This window comes from Rhyacophila brunnea, unplaced genomic scaffold (genome assembly GCF_057557595.1).
Source record: "Rhyacophila brunnea isolate RB1 unplaced genomic scaffold, BYU_Rbru_1.0 scaffold_1, whole genome shotgun sequence".
NCBI lineage: Eukaryota > Metazoa > Arthropoda > Insecta > Trichoptera > Rhyacophilidae > Rhyacophila > Rhyacophila brunnea.
The window spans coordinates 43,915,398-43,937,408 of record NW_028232751.1 but is presented as its reverse complement, the minus strand read 5'-3'; the positions used below and the strand labels follow the sequence as shown (position 1 = coordinate 43,937,408).

General features: G+C 31.4%; 1 protein-coding gene across 1 annotated transcript in view; it reads right to left on the bottom strand.

Annotated features, from left to right (window-relative positions):
• The window catches only part of Cyp305a1 (Cytochrome P450 305a1), a 37,950-nt gene extending 16,405 nt beyond the window's left edge, over positions 1-21,545 (bottom strand). Inside the window, exons 1-2 of the mRNA XM_085944523.1 lie at positions 21,369-21,545; positions 10,837-11,091 (exon numbers count right to left, since the gene is read on the bottom strand). Coding sequence (XP_085800649.1) covers positions 10,837-11,091; positions 21,369-21,453 — 340 coding nt within the window. The 5' untranslated portion in view covers positions 21,454-21,545. The remainder of the gene's footprint in view (positions 1-10,836; positions 11,092-21,368) is intronic.
• Positions 21,546-22,011: the final 466 nt, after the last annotated feature.

Genomic DNA, 22,011 nt, shown 5'->3' with positions numbered 1-22,011 from the left:
CTGTTATGTGGTTAGCATAATAATTTAATAACTAGAAACTTCAATTAAATGCACGTCAAGATGCTATTTCGTAAATATCTAACCTCGCACCTCGTAGGTGTACACTTATTTAATACCTCTATGGTGTACCTACACCAGTGATCGCCAAACGGTCGTTCGCAGCGGCATTTTCGGTGGCTCGCATAGGATATTTTATCATTTTTAAATTTGCCTCTCATATTTTATTATTGGACTACGAAATGAAAAATTATCCAGCTGTATCGTCGAAAATTTTCACAAAGATGGCCCTTCATCAGATATGGAATTGATAGAAATTCAATGTGAATATCGCTTAAGAGTTTTGCCTCAAGTGTAGAATCTGTAGGGCGTTTCGTCCTAACAGAAAAGTATCCAATTTTAATTCGAATTGCGCTCAGGCATTGTTTTGTTCTACCTACTTAGTGAACCAACGTTTTCCACTATGAAGGTGGTTAAAAGTAAATATACTCACATATGTACAACTTGATAATTGCATTCGGATAGGAGTGATAAGGTACTCACCGAAAATTGAAAACAAATGTGCAGGAAAGTGAATGCAATTCTTTTCACTAGTTAATTTTAATTTTACTCGCTTATTTCAAGATATTTTTCAATTATTATTTAGTTTATAAATGAATAATTAAAGTACCTACGCATTTTATGTTTTATTGGAAGTTCGATGTCCTAATTTATTTAAAGTAATATAATAATAATATTATATATTGTACGATAAAGGACGATGATAAAAAAATTATAAAGGAGGAACATGTATAAGTCGTTCGGCAGACAATTTCAATTTCTGAAAGTAGCTCACATCCTTATTGAGTTTGGAGACCACTGGTGTACACGTTATAAATGAGAAATTTGCCATTCTTAGTATATTTCTACTAGTAATGACTTGTGTCCCCCTATCTTGATTATCTTATAAATCGGGAGCATCGGTTGCTTGCTCTCCTACTGTGCGATGCCAATGGTGAGGCCAATAAATATGTTCAACCAAATCGTTTCGGATATTGATATATCCCACTTACGTGAAGATTAGTATTACTTGTCGTATAACTACTTAGCCACTTTTATATACCTTCTTTATAATGTTTGTATTTAACCATTATACTCTTTTTATGGTGTTTTTGAAATAGGTATAAGTATGCTTCATAACTTTGCATTCCGGCTTTAGGATGAAAATGCTGTAATATATTCTAAAAATATGTTTTTTTATATAATATTACATAAAATCTATTTATTATTACATATATAATTACAAATGTATATCATTATTTGATCTAATTTTATACGAGGTAATCAGACAAAGAGGCGTATCAAAAAGTGCAAAATTATTAAACGTGCACTCTACTGCTTATATTAAATTTCTTCGGTTTTCATGTCATATTGTAAACATGTCACTATATGAATTTGAATGTGAAGTTAATCATTTAATGACACTAGTTTTTAATGTATACCTACTGAATACAGCTTTTGTAGAGAAGAATGTGCATATTTGATTAATTTTAACATTCAAAACTTATTGCCAAATAAAAAGGATATATTCTGCCATCTTAGATTCATTTCAAAAGGCCGCACTTAATGAATTTTCTGTATACAAAGCCGAAGGCGGACTGAATACCAGACTGCATATCCTTCTAGAAGGTATCTATATCGATATAATACCATTGAGACCGAAATGAATATTATCATAATAACACGCCAATAAAAATTGTTTTTTTTTATTAATTCATCATGGGCACTTCTGAATCGATTATAACCGTTGTAATATAGCAAAGATGAGTTTTGGTCCAATGCAATAATTATTATTTGTTTTGTTACGCCAAATAAGTATAACTTATAACGCGCGTACATACGTACACACACCGATTTTTTTTTTGTAAAAGAAATATTTCGCTAAAAAGTATATACACAGCTTCAGTAGTTGGACTTCTCGTTCGGAAAGCCTGGTTTGCCTAGAATAACATAGCCAATGCGCAATGATAGGTAGGCGTTGTCAAGAAATCATTACTAATTTCGTGCAATGAAGTAGACAGTCCTTCGATCTCAAGGGCAAGCACCATCAAAGTCCATTAAAAAAACTTTGGGTTAGGTATACCAAGCCTTTATTAATTTACTTTGTTAGTAGAAGATTCAATAGACTTGAATAAAGTATATGTGTCTGTGGTACCTATATTCTATAGGTACTTAGAGATGGCTCTGTTGCTTATATTTATGTTGTATAAAAGACGAAGGCGTAGTGATGTGATCATTCAATAACAAAGGGATATGAGTGGAAATTATTGGAGGTGTCGTTCAACACGAAAATAGCAATAAGAAACTACGATTATTTTTAATGTAGTACACCAAAAATAATTGTTTTATCGAGAAGCTGGCTGCGAGGTGAATTACAGATCTTTTCGCAAGTGGATAACAAACATCCTTAAAAAAATTGAATTGAAAAAAAAATCAGTACATGTAGGTACTATAGGAATTAATAAATTTATCTGATTAACTGATCTACCGCAAAGTCCTGTTAAACAAACTTGTTTTGTACGTAAGCATTCCACGACCTCTGCTATTTGAATAAATTATTGTTTTTAAATGTCAAAAAAAATGTGTTTTTGCAAAGTTAAATGTTTTTTAGACGTTATAATTTATTGAATGATACAATATTTACTATCAAATTTTCCCGCCACATAACGGGATGTAGACTTTAAATATGGGCCTCCCAAAACTGAGGTTATCAGCTCAGTTTTATTGTTTGCCATTCATCACATACATCGGTGTCTTACTCTAGTTCAAACATAAATTAAAACACACAATATCTACTTAATTTATATTTACATACTAATAGGTATATATTTATATTATAATATTATATACTTTTTAATAGCATTTCTAGAACGGATAGGACAAATTTGAAACTACAATTATTTAGCAAATGAAAATAGTCGTTTATCATTGTTTTTTACATTTCTAACAACCAATTAACTTATAATGCAGGGACAGGAAGAAGGCAGCACAAGCGTAAGTAGAATGTCTTGGCTACGTAACTTCTGTAAGTGGTTCAATTTCTGAGGCATTACGGACCTGATACGAATAGCTGAGGTTAGAGAGATGTTCTGCAAGACCTTCATCTACACAATATAAGATCCAGCTTACACAAGAATGTCAATGGACCGCGGGCAGCGTCGGAGATTTGCTGATTGGGCCTTGAAAGAGCAGGCAACCGATGATGATTTTCAAGGAAAATCATCATCATCAGTGATAAAGCACATTTTCACCTCAATAGTTACGGAAATTGCCGTATTTAGGGCGAGGTAAACCCACAGGCTGCGAAAGATACTACGAGTATTTGGAGCGGTTTTTGGGCTGGAGGCGTCATCGGGCCATACTTCTTCGAAAATGGTGAAAGAGTGATCGTTACGGTCAATGGTGTCCGCTATAGGCAATTGATAACTGATTTTTTGTGGCCATAATTGATAGATTTATATTTGGAAAACATGTGGTTCCAATAGGATAGGACCACATGCTATGCATCTAGTGAAACACTGGCTTTATTGCGGGTAAAAAAAACAAATTCGTACCAGAGTCCAGAACTTGAATAGCCTTTTATGTAATTGTATTTGCCATTCATACTGTCAGGCATGGCCTCCAAAAGGGAGCTGACAGGGCTTTAGCGTGGGGGCCCGGCGTTGCGGGTCGACCAGTTAAGTGAGAAAAACACACCACAAATTTCTTCTAATAGTAATAAAATTCTCCTTTAACTCTATTTTCTTTAATGATTATTAACATTTAAAAATATGTGGCTGAGCTATGGAATTTGATGTGATATGCTGATTGACATAATTAAATGATTATTCACTTGTAGAATTTTATTTTATGGTTATTTTAGATGACTGTGTTTCCTGACTTACAAAATGTCTATATATAATATGGCGAAGGGTTGCATGTTACTTGACTACGACAAAAGCAGGTTGCAACTAGTGCTTCATAATATGCTGAGTGCCGAAAAGATTGCATATTACTTTCCTTCCTTAAATATAGAAAATTATGACTGGATACGAAATCCATTTGCTACGATTGATACATCGAGTTGAATTGATCACCTTGTCAACGTATCGTACTCTAAAAATTAAATTTTCTGAAATAACTATGAAGGAATTTTGGATTTCTGTCCAAGACGAATATCCAGCTCTCTACATGAGGGCACTGAAAATCTTGCTACAGTTTTCAACAGTGTGAGCTCGGTTTCTCAACAATAACTAAACTAATATAAAAACGAGAAAAACTTACGAATTTAGACGAAGAATCATTGAGGGTAGCTATATCAAATATTCGACCTACTATTTCTAATATCTGCAAGGTATCACATTAATTGATTTTGACATCAAATAAAATTCATTATTATTAAGGGTAATTTTAGTTACGGTTTTCCATTTAATATGTATATATCTTTTCTTTCATATTTTTTTCTTTGATTGTTATGTAATATCTTTAATTTTGAATTAAAGGTATGTCATATTTTTCTTTGTTTTCTGACCGTTTGATTTTGGTGCAGCGCAATTTTTTCATATGATCAAAAGTGCACCGTGACTTCAAAAAGGTTAAGAACCACTGGCTTAACACATGCACAATAACCGATTTCGTCCACTTAAAAAGACGTTAATATCAGCTGTTAACACGAATACCTATAGTAGTTTTCTCTTAATTCGTAAAAACGTGTATAATATTTTTTTTCTAAGTAGTATTGTGAAACTATAAAAACAAACAATTTACCAACTTTAATGGACATTTTTTATTAGATCAAAATAATTCATTGTTATGAATTTAATAAAAGTGTTGATACACATTTTTCAATTAAGTAGCAGCTACGGTAGAGTTATTATCGATTATATTATTATGTATTATATACATGGAAAAAGGTTGTTTTAGAATTTCACATTCAAGATAAGTACTTGATCGATTTTGAAAAAAATACATTTTTCATTATAACCATTCACTGCTGGATGAAGGCATTTCTAAACATTTTACACTCTTCTCGGTTCATGATTATTCGCTGCCACGTACTTACCTGCTGAACTTTATAAGGTCGCCGATTCGTCATGTCGTGCCCAGTGGATACCAATTAATATATCTCCTTTTGTCCAGCAGTTACCTACTCGCCAAGCGATATATTATAATATATATTATCATTGCCAGCGAGGCTTTATAGCAGTGGTCATTCGCGAAATGATTTTTGGTCGATCTCCAATAATATTTATTTTTATTTATTCATATTTTGGAAGCAGATAAGTATTCAAATCTATTAAAATGTGCTGAAAATTAAGTTAAGTTTGACATACTTGTGCGAATCACCGTTTTCGCAAATGGAAATTATAAAATCGAAGTACATACAGAACAACTTTAACGGAAGAACACTTGGAATGGATTCGAATTCATGTTTGAGAAATGGTTTGAGAAATTACACTCCCAATTATACAAAAATTGTTAACACCTTACAATGTAGGGTAAGTAATTCATGCTCTGTAGCATCCGGAAGCTCAAAATAAAATGTATGTATTCAAATAACTACAGTTAAGTACTTATATAAATATTTTTTTTCTATATACAACTCTTTATTTAATTTTCTTAGAAAGATTCTGTTTTGGTTTAAAAATATATCTATTATATAGTAAGTATATATTATAATATGTGTTTAATTTCAGAAAAAGTAGATCGCGGAGGATTTTTATTCTCCAAAGTAGATAGTATGTAAAAAATAGTGCACACCCCTGCAGTCTTTTCACGTTATAATTAATAAGTACGTTATAGTTAATATTATTTTTTTCTTATTGTTTGAGGATACATACACGTTTCACATGTGTACTAAGCACTGGTAACACACATTGTGTGGATTACTTTAAGATTTGGTCATAATAGGAGGTTAATTTTGCAGATACTATGCAGGTACCTGCAGTGACGTCCCATGGGGGTAGGCAGATTGAGCTTCGCTTGGAGGCGGCAGTTACTTGAAGGGCGGTAAATCGAGGAGAACCATTTGGTATATAAATAAATAGCTAACTAGACTTACAACGACGAAAATATATTTCCATTAAAAAAATCAGCTCACTGGTTGGATACAAAAGTTATTAGTACCTAACATAAAAGATTAAAGAGGACTGTAATTTTTTGTCGGGTTTGCGATGTCTAGTTTCCTTCCGTTGGCCTTCGACGTCCTTTTCGAACCAGAGACGACACACGCACGGACGATAAAAAATATTGTATAAAAATGGGGTGGCATTTTGTCTAGGGACGTCACTGGGTACCTGAACATAGTCCATGCCAGTTTGATTCTGCAAGAAATCTCGTCGTATGTCTTCGGGTGGAGGATTTGCATACTTGATCCAGGATTGTACATACATATATCTTAGTTTTTCTCTAAAGATAGCTGTTTATATAATATATACACAGCTATTAATTGTTAAAAAGTTGTTATAACTAATGATAAACGTGTTTGTTAATTAACTCTTAGTTTCATTGACCCCTTAATATTACATTAGATCAATTTATTACGGCTGTAATGGTACATTACAATATAGGTAGGTGTACCTAACTACAATCATTTACGTTGTTTGGTAAACAATTACAAGATTGCCAAAATATGATATCGATAATTCCTACTACGTTATCTGAGTAAGCCACCGGTGCTAAACTGGTCTGTCGCGAAGCAAAAGTTAGTCGATCCATCACCGATATGATAATTTAGTCTATCAACGCTTTTAATTGTTTTGACGTAATTGTCTTAGGCTTCAGCCACATAGGCAGGTGCCTTTCTTAGTGGCTACGTGCTAGGTGACATATCTTAGTGAACGAACGCACACTATTCTATCGCAATGGCCACACTGCACGCTTCGCGCCTCACTACGTGATTATCATAGTCACCTCGTGAGTCTCCTGGCAAACAAACGTGTTGGTTATTTTTATTATGTCACCAGTGATTTTGCCATTGTCTATGGATTTTGCAAGATGGCGGATGTTTCTTCAGTATGACAAACGTCAAACACCGTATATTTTGAGGTTCGAATTTGAGACTTTCGAAATTTTAAACATAAATTCTCTGTGAGAAGTAGCTTTCTGGCTAGTTTTGAGAGTGACATATCGTTGTTGACTTGAGCGCTCTCAAATGTCAAATGAATTTATACGTAAGCACGTAGCCTGCAATGCAACAGTGGTGTTTTTTAGTAGACTAGGATAGCATTTAGCTCAGGACTAGCGAAGCACCTGCCTATGTGGCCGAAGCCTTACATTTCGGTACCTACATTATAGGGGTCACCTCGGGGCTCGTGGTGCCTAGCTATATTTCTTCAAAGCGATTCGCTTGTATTTCGACTAGAGCGGTGAACGATACATCGTTTGAAAGGTAAGAAATATGCCTACACACTAAAAACTCATTGAAATTTCTTGAAAACCGTCAAAATGGTAGCAATGTGAAGATCACATGAAAATAACTCAATACGTCATTCTAAAGAATTAAGACTCTTTAGAAAGGTGTAACGATGCCTAATGAGATCGTAACATTTTTTATCTTACAACACAAACATGGACCTTAATCTTAATCGAGCGTATCACGAGGCCTTATGTTTGGATGTGAAGTATTAAGTTTATCGTATAGGTTCACGATGGAGAAATTAATTGTACCAAAAAACCAACGAAATTACCGAAAACGGAAGATCGATTCATAATATTAGGGTTCACAAAGTCTGAAAATATTAAATTTCTACTATAGTCAATTTTTTTCTTTCTCTTGACAATCGCCATTTTTATTGTCATAAAAAATATATCCTAAACTTAAAAGGTTCAGCGCTCTGTGCATGAGCGATATACAATGCTTTCTCTTCGATTCTCATCTTCATCAATTATTTAGGTTGTCAAGTTTGAATACAATATTAAAAACAAATCTTTTCTAATTATTTGAAAACGTCCTAGGTAGCAACTTTTCATTACATACACATATAAATAGATATTATTACATACTATTTATTATCAATCACGGTACGAAATAAATTTCTATAATAGTTAAATAAATTGTCTGTTTATCATTTGCAATTTATTGATTGGACTCTGGTGTACCTTGGAATGTTGTTATGGATAAATATCATTTAGTTAGGCACTTCCTACACTAAAACAGTTTCTAAAGTTGATATACTATTTATTTTATAATATATACAAAGCTGGATAACAAATAGAATGACGGTGTCCGTATCAAGAAGCACGTTCAGTCATAATTTATCACTTATTAACCAGTGGCGAATTCTACCAATACTAACGAACTGTTAACGACAATCAGTATAGTATTAGGTAATAGGTGTTGATGAATGAATATACGATTAAAAACCGAGAAATACGGTTTAAAATCTCAGAGACGATATAACATTAATTAACAAGGTTTTGACACTCTTTTGTGAAAATGTTGTCTATGTAACAAACCATCATTGAGGATTAAAAACACCGCATTCATTTGAACACGGCTAGGATTTTTAAGGCTTTCATAAAATTTGTATACTCTCATTGTGAAAAATTCCTAAATTGTTAAAATTTTAATACATTTTGACGAGGCGGCTCTCGTGATGCAGTGGGTAAGGCGCTGGCCTTCCACGCGAGAGTTCTGGGTTCGATTCCCGGTCATGACAAAAACATTTATGTGTTTTTCTCAAAGCCTGGGTGTTTGTGATTGTTCAAAATTACTAACAATCACAAATAATTCTATTAAAAAAAAAAAAACATTTTGACGAAAAATGTAAATCTATGCATCCTCAGTTGCACGATTATTTATTGTTTTATTAAATGAACCGAATCTAACGAATAGGAAAAATTCTCCGATTGAGGATTTACAGAAATGTAAGACAATGAATGAAATTCTGAAGCCACAGCTTGTATGTGCATTTCTTTAAAATTATATACTGCTTTCATGGTCTTTAAAACAGAGTCAAAACAAAAAGACTTAAAAAGATTTGCACCCATGTCTGGCTCCCAAGCCACGGAAAATGTATTAAATATGAAGATCTGTCAAAAAATAAAGGTTGGACAACAACTTAAGAGGATTTTAAACTGTCATAAACTTAAAATAAATTATAAGTACAACATTATATAAACTGCTCTAATACCAACTCAACTCCTGAAATAAGAACCAATTTCGACATTGTATCACAAATGAAACAACAAAACCTGGCATCAAAATGTTTTCAATGATTTTTTCAATTCAATAAAAAATACTTATTATTTTTGTTTACTAGGTACCTATGTAGTATTTTATCCGTGCAGCTTATTTTTATTTGATTATTAAGTTTCTTGTTTTTATTATTTACAATAGATATATACACTATTTTTATATTATGTATAACTCTATATAAATGGATTAAATAAACTATTTTATATTTAAATGCTCTTTGTGTTTTTCGAATTCTATAGAATTTATCGGAAAATCATTTACACTTTCAACTTGAGGGGGTAATATCGTAAACAAATATATTTTGAGTAGGTAATAATCGAAAAACTTCCTAAAACCTTGATTTTAAAATATTTATATGAATAACCCCGTATCAAATCATTGGTGGCTTTGAAAAATCAAATAAGCCCACATATTATTTATTAATTATTACAAATGATATCGTGTCGCTTTCTTTATTCGGAAACTTTTTACTTTATTTTCAATTCGCCAAAGAATTCTCTATGTACATAATATGTTTCATTATTATATCAACTGATACAAAAATACAGTATGTTATCATTTATTTATAAATTAAATTTATTAACGATTTTCATAATTGTTCACTACAATAATTGTTAATACTAATTGAATATTAAATACGTGTCATTACAAATGTTGTATAGATTTTGACCGTGATTAAATTAATTCACACACAGAAAAAAATAGTTCATTAATATTATTTAACATTTATTTTTTCAATGTTGCAGTTTTTACCGAATTAAGTATTGGTTTCATTACGCTGCAACTGGATTTCGTGGTAGACTATAATAGGTACATCATATAGAATCGTTTAAACACCCTAAACCATAGAAATCACAATATATGATGTATAGGTAACATTGTAACTGACGATATTATTAATTGTCGTCCACCAATGGAATTCATATTTTTTAGTTGGTTTCATTTGTATATTAAGATTATTTCATGTCAAGCTAAAAATGCACAATCTAACCAGCCGATACTTTTTTTATAGTTTTTCCGGCCTGAGATTTTTCTAGCTGCTAATCGAAAGTGTCGTGTTAATGTGTTATTAAAAAAAACTCTGTGTACATGCAGTATTTTATATACATACTTATTACTATTACCGTTTTGTTACCAAAGAAATTATGTAAACCTAATTATTTCAAATTAGATGACAGATGTAGATTTTTTAATAAAAATATGTATATCTAAAAGTTAAAAAAACTAGAAACATTACTATTGTCTAAAAATAAAGGACGAATTAGGGCGATCAGTAGTCCTTTTTTATCGACTGAACCATACAAATATTATGATTTCACATTCGGATTAATATATTAGTTTTTCTTATAATTTCAATAGAAAACCCCACTAAACGCCAAAGGGTAGTATTTCATGTATTAACTTAGTTAAACTGTACCGAAGTCTCGTAGTATTTTAATGAATTGCTCACGTAGATTGTAAATAATCGAGAATATATCAATAATTACTTACTATTATTTGGTATATTATGTTAATACCCACACAATGTGACAATCGACCCCATTTTGGATTCAGAAACTCTGTTATATTTAATAATCGGTATACCGACTGTTATAGAATAATATTTATAATTTAGTGTTTACCTTTTCTGGTTCCCATAGATCTGAGTCTCAAGAAGAAGTTGTCAGGGCGACCTTCATAGTCTTCTGAGGTTAAAACTTTTCGCACCAAGGCATCGGTGAAAACAATCACTAGACGATCCCTGGCAAGCTTGAGACCCAACACATCTGTCTTATATTGAGCTGCAAGTTGCTTTACTGCGAGGTGCTGCCCTCCGAGTTTGATCGTCATCCGCTTTACAACAGTTGAGCATCCGAAGAATGGCAGCCATACTGGACCTGATGAAGAAACGAAAATTATATCATTTTGATAGTAAGTAATTTGATAATGTACCAATATGACAAATAATAAACAAACCTATTCCAATGTTGTAAAATGTCTAAGCCTCAATTTAAAAAATAACCAATACTTTCAAATTACAATATATTATAAGTAAACGAATCAGATGTTTCATTATCAGTCAAGACGGAACATATTATAAACTGTAAAATTAAATGACTTTTTTATGAAAGTCGATTGTTACCCAAATGGTTCAAGCAATTGGACTGATTCGACACGAAAAACTGTCGAATTGAAGGCGTTGACGGATTTCACTGCATTCAATAATATAAATCAAGTCGATAGGTAAAATAAATAAATAATTAATTTAATATTATTACTTTCAATTCAGTTGTATGGATACACAGATCAACATTCGTATTTTACGACAGATTTCATCGACCCTTTGCGAAATTTACCTATGCGATATGTCGCCAGTGTTAAATATATAAAAATAGAGGTGTTGTCCAACAATGTTTTATTTTCTTAAAAAAAACTCCCAGACTGTAAATAATACACGTATCTTTAAATTTCTTTCTAAACAGCGAGTGCCTCCTGATCTTCACTGTAGAATGATTTAGCTATACCTTGAGAAGTACATTGAAAATAAGCTAAAAACAATATTATTAGGCGGCTATATATATTTTTCTGTCGTTCTTGAGTTACCCGGGAAACGAAAATTTCCCTGACAAAAATTTCAATATGGCTATAACATTTCAAAGTACCTATCTAGTTATCATTATGGCGTTAACACGGTTTCTTCTCTCTAGAACCCAGATGCTAGATGATTAAATCATAACCTCGCACTTGCTAGGACTTTGTAAATGGCAAGACCTGTTGTGAAACATGCTATATCTCGTCCTGGAATCCAGCGTTTTGGCGAAGATAAAAACAACACAATGCTTAGAATTTTTATATGTTTAAACATACATTTAAAACTGTCCATAACGCCACAAAATCTCGCACTGTGGAAATAAGTGTAAGTACTTATATTGTTATATTTTGGGTAAAAGATTCGTTTTTTAGATTTTTTAAATTATTATCGTAATATTATACAACTTATTGAGAACATTGATTATTTGGGAAATAAATAACCAACTACAACTTTTTCTTTCAGATGGGAAAACCAAGACGAGATATATATTCATGAATTGTTTATAAGTATAATCAAAAGTCTCAACGCAAGAGACGTCAATATGACCGTGACACAGTGGCAATATAATTAAGACAATTGGAGGCCCCGGGCCCATACTGATTTTAAGACATCATAATAAAAATGCAAATATTGCGATGTGTGAGCTACGTAGTTACAATAATTACTATGCACTCAAAAACATTATATGGTAGAGGGGGGAAGATTCAATTCTAAATTATATCCGTTAGGTATGTAATAATATTTAATTTTCATTGAAGACGGGAGGAGTTATCGCGCCTAGTTGCTTCCACCGTGGGTCCCTGTACTGTATCTAGACCTGGGGACAGCCCCCGTACTTCCTATCCCTTGTGTGCACGCCAGCAGAATGCCGGAAAAGTAATGAAAGAAAGAGTACCGAGCCAAAGATGGCTGGACCACGCCAAGATGCCCAACCAAAAGATTCAGCTGGGTGGAGAATGTTTCCGGGAGAAACTAAGACTTGCTAAGGGCTGTAGAGCTAAAAACGATGAAAATAAAGATATCTAATAGGTTTGCGGTCAGAGTGAATTGAGGCAGATGACGCAATCGATTTATCAGAAGATTTAAAATAGGCCCTCGAAACAATTTACACGATCAAATAATTATTAAAGCCACTAACAATTCATACAGTATTTATACATACAAAATAATCCACTAATATTTTCATGTCACATCACTTTCATTCTTCATAATAATTAATTTTGGTCAAATTATATGATTTATGAATTTGATTTTGTTTTCTTATCGTGTGAGTCAAAATGGTCAAAACACAAAATCACTTAGCGCATCGGGCCTGCATGTCCCTAAATCCGATATGTTTGCGGTATAATGGCGTCGATGTTAATAGCTTTTCATTTTTAAATAAATAAATACAATATAAAGTAGTACATTCCCAGCATTAAAAATATGCTTCTGACTTACTCAGATACGCCGTAACTTTTATGTTCTGACAGCCAATCAAAATGCACTACTGGTATTAAATAAAAATTAGCCGTATCTATCACAACTGAAAACAAAAAAGTAAAAAAAACTTAGAATTTTTTTCTAATAACAATTTATTGGTGCATTACCTACTTAATCGATGATCACCGCTAAATATCTACTGTACCGTCCCAAGTAATCAGAATAGGACATAGTCAATCGGGGATTGACTACTTGATTTAAAATAACATTATTAAAATTACCTACATATTAAAAAAAAAATGTCTTCAAAAGCGCGCGTAATCTTAAATTAGGAAGACAGAAAAAAACTATTGCAATTTCTGTGGGGTAAACCTCATCTTCATATTAATAAATAATAGGTACTACCGACTAATGCGGCGTCTTAATATTATGTGGGCGAAATGTTGCGTGAGGGTACTTGGCATTTATTATAATTCGAATTAAAATTCTAATTGTTTTGTACTTTTCCGTTTGAATCATTTTTTGCTACCCTGGTTTCGCTTTTAGGCATCTTCATGCACTATGTCCTCACCACCAATCATCGATGGCAAATGTACAACTGGCATAATATATACTAATGTAGATGCTTACTTTATTAACGCTGGGTATTTTCATTATACTTATAGAATATTCAGTTAAAATTTTACAATGCCTGCGTAATTCTTTCGTAATAATAATGTTTTCACTATCATTTTAATGTGTTCATCATGGCCCCCACACCCTGAAGCGGGCCCTCAGGCCAGGATCTTTGGTAGGCCTCTCTACCTCTCAATAAGATTAAAGGAATGTGGAATTATGGAACTCTACAATAACATTTTACAAATGAAGCGCCTAGTTTCAAAAGCCCCTAAAACGGTTTTTGAACATTTTTGAGTTAGATATATATTTAGATGGATATTTTGTTACCTATATTATGGCCAAAGATTGAACTTTATAAAACGCCAAAAACCGTTAATACGTAGGTATGATCAAAAATTAAGGTAAATTTCAAAACCCGCTAAAATGGGTGGGTGTCCCTTTCAAATACACCTAAAATGCAAAGCCAAAATACTCTTTGGAATGTAACGAATTAAAAAATAAATACATAAAGTACACAGATTTAATAAATATGATTTTTTCTCATTTTTCTCAAAACCACCTACGATCGTTTTTCTCATTTTTCTCAGAAATACCTAAAACCGTTTTAGGGGCTTTTGAAACTAGGCGCTTCAAATGGTGTTCGAGGTAAAATTAAGAGTATTTAGTATATTTTTTAGTGATTTTTAGTATTTTTTAATACATCCACTTGAATTATTGAATTATCGAGTATCGGCACATATCAAAGATTGCATCGCATGACTACATGCTTTAAAATCATAATCAACATTAAACATTTGAAGTAAATTAGAGCCGCATGTGACTTTTTTACTATTAGGGTCAATTTGTGATGTGTGTATATCTCACTTATCCCCTATGGCCCCAGGTTAGAGCCCTGTCAGCCCCCCCCCCCTTGTGGGGCATGGTATTCATTCTTTATAGTATATAATATAAACGGCATATAATGTACTCATTGTAAATTTACTTAAGTTTTGCATAGTGAGTGCCTAAAGATGACTAAAGGCGATACACGAGTCGAAAAAAATGTTTCAAATAGAAAAGTACAAAACTTTACTTTGGTGTTCTATATATTATATTGTATAATATAAACGGTATATTATGTACATACTCATTGTAATTATTACTTAAGTTTAGCATAGTGAGTGCCAAAAGATGACTAAAGCGAAACACGGGTCGAAAAAAATGTTTCAAATAGAAAAGTACAATAATAATATACATAAATAAGTGGACATGTTATATAATGCTTCTGGATTGGTAAAGTTTTATATACATACACATCGTCTACATTAAAATCACAACTGTTTTTCGCTGAAAGCTTGATTCTATTTTATAAAACTGTTTATCTAATTAATATAATATGTAAATTTTATAAAATCTGTATTAACACAAATAGTTATTAGAGCAAAAATAACGATTATATAAATTAATAATATCCTGTTTTCTAAAACGAGGTACCTAACAATATTTTTTTAATTAAAATCGATATCATGCAGTATAATTTCTATTCTTGCACAAGGTTAATAGATAAAAGATTTTATATAGAACAAGTAGGTAGTAAAAATGAACGAAATGTATTTGAGATATTTCGTACCTAGCTATGGAATATCGTTACTTGTAATAACCCTACAATGTCTTTATTCAAATACACTCTTTGTATATACATATATTTTAGTATTAATGATTTAAATTAGGTTTTATTTGAGCAGTTTGGTAATTACATTAAAACTTCTTTATTATTTCACGCATACGAGGTATTTTATTATGAAACATAACATTATATTATAGTCACTCCAGGGCCAAATCGACGAGTACTTTGATTATGGATAGGAATACGCTCCCACAATGTCAACACCCAAATTCAATATTTTTAAAAAAATAATAGTAAAATCCTAATCAAAAAGGCAAAAGAATTAGACAACTATTAAAATTCTGTTCTTCTGAAAATAATGACTGCATTCAAGTTAATGCTCATTTATTAACGCCTGTAGAATTATCATCTTCTCTCAAAATATTTATTGTCGAAAGAAGAAATGATTTTTCGAAAACCTATTGAATCAGTGGCGAAGGGTTAAGGAAGGCAATGGAGATTCAACATAAATAGTGTAGGTACACAAAACTTTGTCAGTCATTCTTATTGCTTTCATTGAACTAAGAATACGAATTGCAGATGGTATTGATTAGTTTTTAAAAGTCAATCAAACCCCGCTTAAAGCAAACCATAATAGATATTAGATAAAAACATTCGTCTATCTATAAATTTTCTAAAATTATGCCATTAAATCATACATAATGTTGGATATTTTAAATATAGAATAATATTTTTATTTTTTTATAGTTTGATTTTGGCAGGGATGTATGGATTTAAAAAGCACCATCTGCAATTTATTAATTAATAAAACTATTAAGTATGGATGAAAAGGTGTGTATATTTTTGCCAGATCTCCACAGCCTATCTCTACTATTAATTAATACGATTTGGTCTATGCGGGGTTTAATTAAATTTTAAAAATTAATCAATTCTAACTGCAATTTGTATTTTTAGTTAAATGAAAACAAATAAGTTAGACTGAATGTTTTGAAGTGTAGAATGCTATATTTATGTCAAATCTTCACAGCCTACCTCCACCCTTCACTACTGCTATTTAGAAAAATGTACCATCTTTCACAGAGCTTATAATATAATCTTGATTACGAAACAAAAAGACTAATGTACAATTAAACATTAAAAAATATATTCAATGATACTGAAACATTAAAAATGAAATAACTTTGAAATAAATTTTGGAAATAGTCAAACGACGGTGATACATTAGTGAAATGAAATAAGACATCTAATAACATTATTTAAGAAATCAATAATTATGTTTGATTATATATAATATAAAATTATTATCTATTTATGCGAGTAGCCTTCCCCCGTATGTCGGTCACTATTTCGGTTGCCACAAAATTATATTGTTACTACATAATAAAATTCGCTAATAGGTAACTGAATTATTTACATTTAGAATTATTTTCATAAAAATCGGTGTGTTTACTTATGTTTGCGCGTTAGAAGTTATACTTCTTTGGCGTAACAAAACAAAAAATAATAAAACGAAAAATATTATTCTTTGGAATAAAAAAATTCTCAAAACCTGTGTTTGAATAATTTTGCAAACCACTATTTCGACCATATTTGCTTAAACAGATGACTGTACAACTATTTTCGTTAACAGTAATAATTTATTACAAATCAAAAGTAAAACATAGTCTATGCCTTATTTAATGATTTAACTGTAACGTGATATTGGCTTTTGTGATGAAACATAATAATTATTATTGTCTTCAATTTTTATAAACCGCTAATAAATAAATTGACATGGGATATACGACGAATATTATCCTAAACTGTAAAAATATGTATTTTTGTGTATGAAGTGTCTAAATATTGTAAATTTACAACATACCATTGTTTGAATTATTTACCAACTCAACATTCACAAAAATTATTTATTTATTGACATATAATTTTACTCATAAATAAAAGTTGCAACATTCAGTATTTACCTAACCGGCCCAAACCACAGCCCTCAATATCACAGCTGAAAATTACAAACCTCCAGCATTTGGAACACCCGAACGTCGCCGCGCAAAATAAATTATGTTGCATCGGTGGGCAAAACTTCCGTCCCACGCCAAATTTATGCGTTACATTTGCGCGCGCAACTTCGTCCCACGCCAAAAATACACTCTGATCTGTTTTCTCAAACGCGTCTAATGCATCAATTACATTGTGCTACTTTACGAGCTGTTTGTTGGTGAATTTAAAAGCGGGCGATTCAGCTACTGCGATTGTGATGATGACAAACAAAACTTTCCATTCGCTGAGAAGCCACAAGCCAGTGACTATTTTGAAAGAACGTAGTTCGTTTTTTTACCGGGAGGTTGCTACTACGCTCTACTGCGCAGACGCAGTAAGCCCACACGCCGACGTGTAGCGTGTAAAGTTGTCCGGCTTTCAACTTTTCTCTGTAGATTGTTTACAATCTGCTTGTTAGCTTGTTCAATGATTACACTGGGCGACTTTACAGGCAGATTGTAAATTCGCCAACAAACAGCTCGTAAAGTAGCTCAATGTAATTGACGCATAAAGAAGTATAACATTTATAAATATAACACAAAAGTTTAGCTCGATTTTCTGTAAAGCGTCATGTGTATTAATGTTTTGATAATAGGTTGCAGCATAATGCGTATTTACAATATTTACTATTTATAAATACTGTTGTTTGTATTTATAGTTTATTTGCATGACCAGCAAAATGTTTGCCAATACAATAAATATTTATTCAATTGATTAAGTTTCCGTCTGCCAACACACATAATTAAAATATGAATCGTTTATATTAAATAGATACCTACTAGGTACGCATATTAAATGAATCGATATGCGTAATTAAAATCTGTTTCAGATTCGTCACATATGGCCATATTCAATAATGTAACACAAGTGAAACTTTTTTTTGCAATTTATTATAATACCGTCGGCATAGTAAATCAGTTTAACCTAAGTGTTCATGAGACAGTTAAAACTAAATATTTCAACTTACGGAATCAAATGCATATACTATTTTTGTTGTAGGACAATCTTTCACTATTCTGAATTATGCTTTAAACAAAATATTCAATAATTTTTAAATATAATGTCTATACAGGACTTACATGTTATTAGAATTAACAAGTGTATGAGTTACGTGTTATTATCGAGTCAATAGTATTCGAAACAAAAGAGATACAATGTGATTTATTTCGGTTTTTTAACATAAAGTAACATAAGTACATAATTTTGAAAACACTTCTGAGAAAGTGTATTATAACCAATAGAAAAAATCTTTTTGAAAAAAGTAAGACAACGCAGGAATCGAACCTGCATCTCTTGGGTTTCGCACCCGTGTACATTGACAATAATGATTTTTTCTATTGGTTTATATCTAATACATTTTCTCAGAAGTTTTTTCAAAATTATGTATGTTCAATACTTAGAATATTATATTCTTAAATTTTGTGAATTATTCGTGAATAAAAAAAATATTAATAAAGTAACATGTTATGAAATCAGAATAATATTAAAGTATGTTGCTGATTGTGATATTAAAATATTACATTAAATTAAAAAAAAAAAAAACAAAGGATTAGTAGAAAAAATGTTCAAATAATGCCATTAAAAAGACAAATTAATAAATCTCTAAACATAGGGTAACTCATCATAACAAGAATGTGTATCGGCAGGTAGTTGACTTGTAATATATCGTAATAATGTATAATAGTCTACAAATTCTCAAGACTAGATAATTTTAGCGAAGTATAATTTTATGTAAATGTTGGTGCGTAGAATTTTGTCTCATACTTGTTATACCTAACTCTGGGGTCACTTCACTTTCATAGTGATAAAAGCCTGATTTCGCGTGTCGCTTGCTTGTATTTATTATTTACAATTAATTTCTTCTACTACAATGTTACATAGGTCGATAACACTTTGACAGTTGACCAGATAGTAATCTAAAATATATTTTATAAGTGCGCAATTATTATTAGAAATCTTTTAATACTTTCAGACGCTCTCTCATCGAATCGCTAAATTATTTGTGTTATTTCCAATTAAGGAAAATGTAAATTTTATTCAAAATTTTATATTCTTAATGGCTACATAACATTTATTTTATAATTAATTAGTTGAATAAGCTAAACACTGGAATCATTATGAAGTAAATTTATACTACGCAAGTATCTTTAGATGTTGAATTAATTGATTAATTATACACACGTAAAACACTGAATTTTGCTTCAATGTTTTCCTTAACGAGATCATTATCGCCAATCGATACAAATCGTAGCATTTACAGGTACACATTCAAAGTACAATAGTATGTCAATGAATTAGAAGTAGGTACGTATGTGCAGTATTGTATGTTTTGAGAAAATCTCAATAAAAAATACGAATCGATTATAAATGAATTATAAAGACCAGATGGATAATATTATGTTGATAGTTTATACAACAGACTTAGTAGGTATGTTAAAATATCATGTTTTTGCAAACGTCAATTGAACTACGTCTTTTCTTTCTTTCGACCATGTCCGATTCAAATAGGATCATATGGGCCTCCACAGAGTAGAGGTTTGTTGAACTACGTGAGTGATGGTAAACTAATAATTCTCAAATTTGAAATCACGATGAATATACTAAACTGTATTATTATTAATAATAAAGCACAATATGTAGTAATAATAAGATCCGTTTCGTCGCTTCATGGTACATTGTCAACTGATGACAACCAGTCTAAACTAGTACTGATAAATATTTAAAAAAGTGGAACTAGTATTACATAATATTGTGTTTTATTTTAATCAATACAATGAATTTCCACCAAGAATTGACAGTTAACAACATAAAAGAAAAATAAACTGTGTTATTATCTAAATATTGACCACAATGGACATACACCATCAGCTGTGCAACTATCGATCTATTTGAATATATTATCTTCTCAATAATACTATATTCTAACGAACAATATTTTTACACAACAAAGGTATGATATAGACGGGACTTTAGTGTATAAAGAATAACTCATTATTCAACAATATTTACGCAAAAACCTATCGATGCGTATTGATTTTACAAATTTTAATACACAGTGTATCAAATTTAAAAGATTCGATGGTTTAGTCAGTTTAGTGCTAAGATATTGTATGTCCAATTTTTGTCGAAATTGAGTTAACATACACAAAATGTTCATCTGCATCATATCTTTATGCTGTAAAAATATCATACGTCCAAATACGATATTTGAGAAGATACCGTATCATTCAAATACACAATAGTTATGTCCATTTCTCATGCATCTCAAACTTTAAACTTCGATTTTCTCAAAACATACTAAACTGGACATTCAATATCTTTGCACTATATAAATTATAATATTAAATTGAATATTTCATTGTTAAAAAATACCTTTATATAAATTAGATTCGTTTGCAGTAAAAATGAAATGAAAATCATTTTCATCATATTATTTTCATAAATTTTCATTAAATAGTTTAATTAATTAGATACCTACAATGTTTTTAAACACAATACAATGTTAGATATTCACTGTATTAATATCATTAATATAACACTGTATAACTTCTGATTAATAACTGTATGACATAATAGTAACAAGATTAAATATCATTGACGAAACTGTATAATCAAATTATTATTATTTAAGTAAATCGGCATGTGTACGATAAGACGTTTTTATTGGTCTTGTTTAAATCTTGTAACCAACTGAATAATATATCCTGCGATAACTTTTTTTTTTTTTATAATCCTTGCTAATAAAAATATCTAGCAAATTTAATTTACTAATTTGAATATTATTCGATTATATAATAATGATCAGAAGTATCGCGAATAAAATTAGAAATTATTGAACGAATTTTCCGTGTTTTTTGAATGAAAATATTTGAATATAATAATTGTAAAAAAAAACTGCTTACCTGGAGGATAATTTCTCGGTTTAATCACTTGGGACACGATGTATATTACGAGGAAGAATAAAAAGACAACACCGATGACCAACATTTTGTGTTTTGATGTGTTTGGCTGTCGGACCTTTTTTAACGAGGAGCTCGGCGGGTGAAGACTACTACACGCACGACTCCTGGACACGGTGTGACAGTGAGACGCAGCGAGGTCTCAAGTCGGCTTAGCTGACTAGGCACTGCCTATGCTCGCCAACCAAACTCGTTGTCAATTCGTATTTGCCCGTTTTCAGCGTATCCAAGGTCAATTTATGATATGCCAAATGAAAATAATAACATTAATGCAGAATACGTACGCAGGGACGAACCGGGGAGTAACTAGCGCCCCTAACAAAGGAAATTACAACATTGTAAAAATCACCTAATAAATCATAATATTGATTCCTTGATCCATAACATCAACATAGATATTTTTTTCTCCCGCTGATATTACTAGTTGACACCAATTTCATAGGTGTTGTATCCATGGCCCTCACAAGAGGGGGGCTGACAGGGCTCTAGCCTGGGGGCCTGGGCTTAGGGGGGGCGGCGTTCATGTCAAGCAGTTAAGTGAGATAAACACACAACGCAAATTTGCTCTAATAGTAAAAAAGTCGCC